A 7,824-nucleotide genomic window follows, 5' to 3' on the forward strand; every position below is an offset into this window, starting at 1 on the left:
TAGAAACTAAACGTAGGCAAAAACTGGTTAAACATAGCAAAAGGATATCTATAAGTTAAAAGTAGCAAAAGAAGCTAAAATTAGCAAATGGCTGGTTAAAAGCTAAATGTAGCAAAAGGCTGGTTAAAAGCTAAATGTTGCAAAAGGCTAGCTACAAGCTAAACGTAGGCAAAACCTGGTTAAATGTAGCAAAAGGATAGGTATAAGTTAAAAGTAGCAAAAGAAGCTAAACTTAGCAAATAGATGACTTAAAGCTAAACAAATGACTAAATATAGCAAACATGTCCTGATGCATGCTCAATAAACCAGGCAGATGAATCTAACCAGGTTGAGTCAGGTCCTCTGGATGGATTCTTCTTTGTTGAAACATTTCATCTTTTATCCAAAAGACTTCTTCAGTCTGAGGAGGAACCCTTCCAGAGGACCTGACTCAACCGAAACAAACAGAAGTCATAGCACCTATCTTCTGAATGAGCTGAATGTTTCCATAGACTGACAGGAAAAAGATCTCAGGATGTCATCTTGATGCACCTTTTGTCGTACTCCAGTTTCCCACAGTCCCACAGCTGAACGAGTCCAGGCTCTTCATAAGTTTGGTTCACTAAGTGCGAGTCGTCCATCCCTTGATGACACGCCAGAGCAACGTACTGGGTGGCTGGAGCACCGTCGGGGGTCGGACACCACTCTGCGGCCCAGAGGGGTCCACCAGTAAACAGAAACATGTCCCAGCGATCGTTGTGCGCTGGAACAGACTTAAACCTGCCGGGAACATTAACGTGAACAAATCAGCATTTGTTCTAAATCAGCCAGAACCAAACGGCTCAGTGGTCTCACCTGCTGAGTCTGAGCTCAGGTGTTTCCTCCTTCGACAGAGCTTCTCTGGACACTTTGAATGCAGCTGACTGAGTTTCCTGAGGCAGGTATTTCTCCAAATCACTAAAATCAGAAATACATATCTTTCACACGTCTCACCTGAAACTACATCTTAACATGTCAGACCACTACAAATCTTTAATTTCAGTAAAAAAAAATAAAAAAAAATCTTAACCTGCTCATAAAATCATTTCTTTTGTGAGTTATGTCTAAGAGAAGTAATGTGAAATAAATGACAGCTCAAACAATAAACATATCATTTTAGTTTTTTACAGAAGTCACGGCAAATTAAGTAATAATTTAAAAATTACAAGCCGAACCTTAACTGCACCATCAACTCTTTTTTATTTCAGCTACATAGTTAAAGATTTTCAAAGAGAGGGGGATTCACCACCGGTTTTTGTTTAAAAGTGTTTCTTTAAGTTGTTAAATTAATGAGATGTGACACCTTTATATTTGGCGAGCCTTTACCTGCACTACTACAATGATCACATACCACCACAAACATTCTGCTAATTATTTCACCACCAGAACTTCCCACAAAAATAAAACAAATAAACAGAAATCTTTTTTTACTACAGTAAATAAATAATAGCAACAACCTTTCTGGCACCGGGTCCCATTCTTTGGTGGAAGGAACCCATTCTGGGAACACCCAGCTGGTGTAATTCTCTTCTCGGCTAAAGCCACAAAACACACAAAGAGAAAACAACAATCAGCTAAACAATCAAGTAGCAAGAGTTTTTATTTTAACTCTATTCTGTTCTTCAGGGTATTTTAATTTAAGAAAAAAGTCCCAGTGCAGAGCTTACTTCTACAATATTTTAAGGTTGTAATGGTCACTGACCGATTAATACAGCGTTAGATGTATTTCCATTTTTTTTTATTTTATATATTGTCTACGCTGCAAACTATGACCATTTATTATTAATTATTGTCCCCTGTAAGGTAATGTTTGTGTTCTGAATGGAAGTTTGAACTTGTTTATTTGTTTGTGTAAATTTGTCTGTGTAAAAATACGTTTTGGGGAAGAGAGCTTAAAAGGAGGAGGAAGTGACCGCGTCGGCCTCTCTTGCCTTGGAGTGCGCACCTGCCGAGGAGGATTTAGCGTGAGGCCGTTGCCCTGGACTGCCTGTGGACCGTTTATCACCCTGAGTTGGGATCGCGGGGGATCAGTAACTTTTTCTTACCCAGGACTGCAGGGGAGGCACGCTAAATGGACCTTGAGTTTCTGGTGAGATCGCTTCTTTTTATTTCGGCGCGCCGACGCCTGGATGGATTGAGTAGGCGTTTCCCTCATCCCACTTGAAACAAACTTTCCTTCTAAGAGAACATTCGGACTGAAAGTTGGTGCAGCTTGGTTTTTGATTTATGGGGTTTGTCTGCAGATATGTAAATGTTGGGGGGGAATGAAGCGTTCGGGTTGTTTATGTGCACAACTGATGTGTTTGTTTAAATTGTGTAAAGGGCATTAAATGTTAGCCTGCGTGGCCAATATCAGCAGTTGTTTATGAGAGTTTTTTTTTTTTTGCATGTGGGGTGAATTATTTTCTGTTTATTAGGTTATGCTTTCTACTCAACCATTATAAGTTTTAAGCACCGTCAGCTTCAGACACTGCCCGTGACGTATTTAGCGTTATGTAATTAATCCCCCTATCATCGCAACGGTGGGGGCAGGTTGTTACAAGGTTAGACTAAAATTAATTGTGTGGATGCTAAATTAATATTATTATTATTATTATAAACCTTTCTTTTTTTCAGTCTATTTCTGCACTTTGTGATGTTTAAGCCATTTATTTATTAAAACATGTTCATTCTGAAGACAGGCGGCTTCTGTTTTGTATAACTTTTATACTTTTCAACAGTTTTATTTACAAGTACTTTCCTCTTTAATTCATTCAAAAACATTGTCCTCTTGAAAATCTGTTTCAGTTAGCTACACTTAGCTTTTAGCTATAGTTCTGCTAAATTTAGTTGTTAACTAAACTTAATTATTAGCCAGTTTTTTAGCAACTTTAACATAGCCTTTTGCTAGTTTAAGGTAGCTTTTTGCTAATTTTAGGTTTTAGCCATTTGTGCTACTTTTAGCTGTTATCTAAACTTAGTTGTTAGACAGTTTTTTGCAACTTTAAGCTAGCCTTTTGCTACTTTTTAGGTAGCCTTTTGCTACTTTTAATTTAGATAAGACTTTTGCTAGTTTAAGGAAGCTTTTTGCTAATTTTAGCTATTAGCCAGTCATGCTACTTTTAGCTGTAATCTACACTTTATTAGCCAGTTTTTTTGCAACTTTAAGTTAGCCTTGTGCTACTTTTTAGGTAGCTCTTTGCTACTTTGAGTTTAGATAACCTTTTGCTAGTTTAAAATAGCCTTTTGTGAATTTTAGCTTTTAGTCAGTTGCGCTACTTTTAGGTCGTGCTTTTAACTATAATTTAGCTCCTTTTAACATTTAGCTAATGTTCTGCTTGTTTCGGCTTTTATCTAGTGTTCTGCTTCCTTTAGCATCTACCAAGTATTTTGCTAGATTTAGCTTTTACCCATATTTGTGTTAGTTTTAGCTATCATTTTGCTGCTTTTAGCATTTAGCTAATGTTCTGCTTATTTCAGCTTTTATTTAGTGTTCTGCTACCTTTAGAGTCTGCAAAGCCTTTTGCTAGATTTAGCTTTTAGTCAGCCTTGTGTTACTTTTAACCATCATTTAGTCACTTTTGGTTTTTAGTCAGTATTTTGCTTGGTTTTGCGAACATTAGCTAATGTTCAACTTGCTTTAAATTTTCGCTAATGTTTAGCTTCTTTTAGTTTTAAATAAGTTTTAGCTTCTTTAAAAAGTCGCTCATTGATCGGCACTAGCACTGCTTTTCTTTTTGCAGAAAATAAAATTTCTGTAGTTTGAAACTTTTATCTGAGTTTTGAAAAATCTTTGTGAAAAGTGAAGCACAATCACAGTGAGGGGACAGACTGTTCTGTATTATTAGTAATAATAACAGTTACGGTAAAAAAACATCAGTTAAACTTTCAGAAAGAGCTGCACTGTCCCTTAACTAAGAGTCTTCCTGATGCTGTCGCTCTGCAGGGGAATCACGAGTCGAAACAAACGAAGCATGCTTCAGAAGCTACTTACAACTTTTTTGTTGTTTCGGACGAGTCCCAAATCGTTTGGATAATATTAAAATCTACTCCATTTATGGGTTTTGTATCGGAGGATGTCTGCAGGAGAAAAGCAACATAGATGAGTATTTTTCCTGCAAGGTGAAACTTTTGAATGATTCATTTGGAAACGATAAAAGTTGCAAAAGTCCTCTTGAAAAACTCAAACAGAGATTGATGAGACGGACAAACGATGGCTCCGAACTTTAAATCAGACAAGCTCAGACTGTGACACCAATTTCAAAGAAATGCTGTAAAGGTGAGAGACCTGCTTACATGTCTGTTGACGTGAACAACTGCTGGACGTCTCATGTGCGCCTCAAAGTCAGAGTCGGAATCGGAGTCCTCGTTTTCTTCAAACTCATCTTCCATCTCATCAGCCTCTTCATCATCATTTGGCACAAAGTCTTCATCCTCTCCAGAGTCACTGTCGAGACGTTTTCTTTTTCGGCCTAAAAACAGAATTACACATGAGAACATGCAGAGGTGAAGCAGACTCAGGAGTTAACAAACCTAAAGAGACCAGATGAGACATGTCTAAATAAAATATTTGCCTACAGCCTGCACCAAACCATTAATACACTCAGTGTTGATGCATGGACAGGCATGTCACGGTATTCCCTCCCTCACCAAGAGGAGTTATCAGGAGTGGGGAGGATGAGGGGTTCGGTTGGTGCTTGTTCCAGCAGTCAGCAGGTCCTCAGCCCACCACAGGTACAACCACCTAACATGCATGTTTTTGGACTGTGGGACAAAACTGGAGAACCCTGAAAGCCTCAGCCGGCAGTTCAACCCTGGATGCTCTTGCTGCGAGACAACGCTCCACCGTGCAGCCAAATGCAAACATCTTAAATAGTATTGTATATAAAAATATGCTGAGAAGTACAACAGTACATTTTAACTCTAAAATAATGTCTGAAAAAATTTTAAAACTACAAAAGTGGTGGCAAAGCAGTGGTCAGCACTGACAGCAGGAAGGCTGCAGGTTCAAGTCTGGACTGCTGGAGTTTGCATGTTCTCCTTATGCATGCATGGGTTTTGTCCAGGTACTGCAGTTTTCTCCCCAAAATATGCACACTGGGTTAACTGGCAACTCTAAAATGTCACTAGATGTGAGTGCAACAGGGTGTACCACACACTGGCTGCTGGAAACAGGCAGTGCTTTTCCAACGTGAAAATGAAATTTCGATATATATATATATATATATATATATGCAGTAATCTGTCATTGGAGAGCTCGTTCAGTGACAGATTACTGCATCCTAAAAGCACAAAGGAGCGTTACCGCAGGTCCTTCCTCCCAGCAGCTGTTAGACTCTAAAACCATCACTGCTCCCAACAAACGCAATAAGTATTAAATACATGCTGACCTCTGATAAAGTACACACTCTGCCTATACTACTGTACTGTAAATAGTCTGCCATTCTCAATGTTCAATACATATTGAACATTACTGAACATTATTATTGTTATTGTTTATATTATTTCTTTATATATTGATTTTAACATTTAAGAAATTTTCGTGTGAATCTTTTTATCTGTTGCTGCTGTTACACTTGAATTTCCCATCCATGGAACAATAAAGGTTGTTTCTATTCTATTCTATTCTATTCTATTCTATTCTATTCTATATATAAAAATGGTTAGATGGGTAAATATATTGTAGCAGAACTTTAAAAGGCACATGAAGACCCATGAAACTGCACAATATTTTTCTCATATTGAAGGTTAATGTGTGCCCATTTAAAATAACTTGTAAGCTCAATTTGTAAACGGCTCCCTACCAAGAAACAAAAAGACTGAAAACAGATCAATTTATTTATCGGTTGGGGACGTGCAGATGAATAAAAGGGGCAGAAGATCGGAGCTGGGGGGGTGTTTGTCCTTTCATGGCCATAAAAGATAATTTAATCCCTGCTTCTGCTGCATTCTGATTTATTCACAGACCCTGCTCTGACACACGTCTGCTTTGGGATCTCACCTGTTTGGGTCGTCAGCCGCGAGCGTCCGCTCAGTGCAGCGGCTGAACGTCCATCTGAGCGATGGATCTCTGCCTGGCAGTACAGTCCCATCTGAAGCGTAACTGAACTTAAGATAATAACTTAGATACAGATAACAACTTTTTAACTCTTTCAAGTCCGCTCAGCTCGCGGTGAAATGGCTGCGTACGGCTGGCAGGCCATGTTATCATATAATTGGATCGTGACTGATCTTGACCCAATTAAAAGCCCGACACCGACCCGGCTTGCCCATCCAGCACATTATCATGGCCCGGCCCGCCAAATTTGGGTCGGGTGGGACTGGGCTTAGGGCTCGGGTTAGAAATGACAGCTCTAGTATGGCAGCACTGATGGGAGCTCCGCTTCGACTCGCTTTTTTTTGTTCCTTTTGTTTTAACTTATTTTGCATCTACACTGTACACCCACGCTACGGGTATGACCGCGACACACTTTTGGAGTTTTCTGTGTCACTACTTTCAATCAATCAACCTTTATTTATACAGGTAAATCCCATTGAGCCTCGAGGACTCATTTACAAGAGAGACCTGATTTCAACAAAGAAAGATGACAACAATGGACAACAGCAACAACAATAAGCAGTTATAAAAACTCATACTACAGTTTTTTTTTTTTTTTTTTTGCCATTTTGCCATCGATGTTCAGTTCCCGGCCCCCTTCCAGCCTTGGGCTCAGGCTCTGGCCTGTCATGGCGGCCGTCAGTATGATCCTCCATCTGCCTGCATGGATCAAACTCTGCTAACAGTACCATGTTGCTAATAGGACCATGCTGCTAAAAGAACCACTCTACTAATAGGACCATGCTGCTAACAGTACCATGTTGCTAATAGGACCATACCATACCATACCAATTTATTTATATAGCACTTAAAACAGCAACAAGGCCAACCAAAGTGCTGTACAAAAGAACCAAACATGCACAGCAGACAGGAAAACATAAAATAGAAATACAGATACAAATAGCAGCAGAAGCTAACTAAAATGGCCAACAGAGTAGAGAACAGACCGGACCAAAACAAATCACACCGTGTTAAAGGCAAGCGAATAGAAGTGGGTCTTCAAGCGAGACTTAAAGACTGAGAGTGTGGGGGCCTGCCGGACACTCAGTGGCAACTCATTCCACAGTCGTGGACCTGCAACAGAGAAAGCCCTGTCACCTCTGAGCTTACGACGGGTTTCTGGGACTGAGAGAAGCATCTGGTCTGCTGACCTCAGAGAGCGCGGTGGGACATATGGCTGCAGAAGATCAGTGAGATAGGATGGGGCTGCTAACAGTACCATGTTGCTAATAGGACCATGCTGCTAACAGTACCATGTTGCTAATAGGACCATGCCACTAACAGTACCATGTTGCTAATAGGACCATGCCACTAACAGTACCATGTTGCTAATAGGACCATGCTGCTAACAGTATCATGTTGCTAATAGGACCATGCCGCTAACAGTACCATGTTGCTAATAGGACCATGCCACTAACAGTACCATGTTGCTAATAGGACCATGCTGCTAACAGTACCATGTTGCTAATAGGACCATGCCGCTAACAGTACCATGTTGCTAAATAGGACCATGCTGCTAACAGTACCATGTTGCTAATAGGGCCATGCTGCTAACAGAACCACTCTACTAATAGGACCATGCTGCTAACAGTACCATGTTGCTAATAGGACCATGCTGCTAACAGAACCACTCTACTAATAGGACCATGCCGCTAACAGTACCATGTTGCTAATAGGACCATGCTGCTAACAGAACCACTCTACTAATAGGACCATGCTGCTAACAGTAC

The 7,824-nt window shown here is 40.0% G+C and overlaps 1 protein-coding gene across 1 annotated transcript in view; it reads right to left on the reverse strand.

Annotated features, from left to right (window-relative positions):
- The window catches only part of gtf3c2 (general transcription factor IIIC, polypeptide 2, beta), a 33,687-nt gene that overhangs the window by 22,379 nt on the left and 3,484 nt on the right, over positions 1-7,824 (reverse strand). The window contains exons 5-9 of the mRNA XM_037685663.1: positions 4,294-4,469; positions 3,992-4,077; positions 1,476-1,553; positions 835-936; positions 532-759 (exon numbers count right to left, since the gene is read on the reverse strand). Of these exons, the coding sequence (XP_037541591.1) occupies positions 532-759; positions 835-936; positions 1,476-1,553; positions 3,992-4,077; positions 4,294-4,469 (670 nt within the window). The remainder of the gene's footprint in view (positions 1-531; positions 760-834; positions 937-1,475; positions 1,554-3,991; positions 4,078-4,293; positions 4,470-7,824) is intronic.

The sequence above is a fragment of the Nematolebias whitei genome, chromosome 12, assembly GCF_014905685.2.
Source record: "Nematolebias whitei isolate Nwh7 chromosome 12, NemWhi1, whole genome shotgun sequence".
NCBI classification, from domain to species: Eukaryota; Metazoa; Chordata; class Actinopteri; order Cyprinodontiformes; family Rivulidae; genus Nematolebias; species Nematolebias whitei.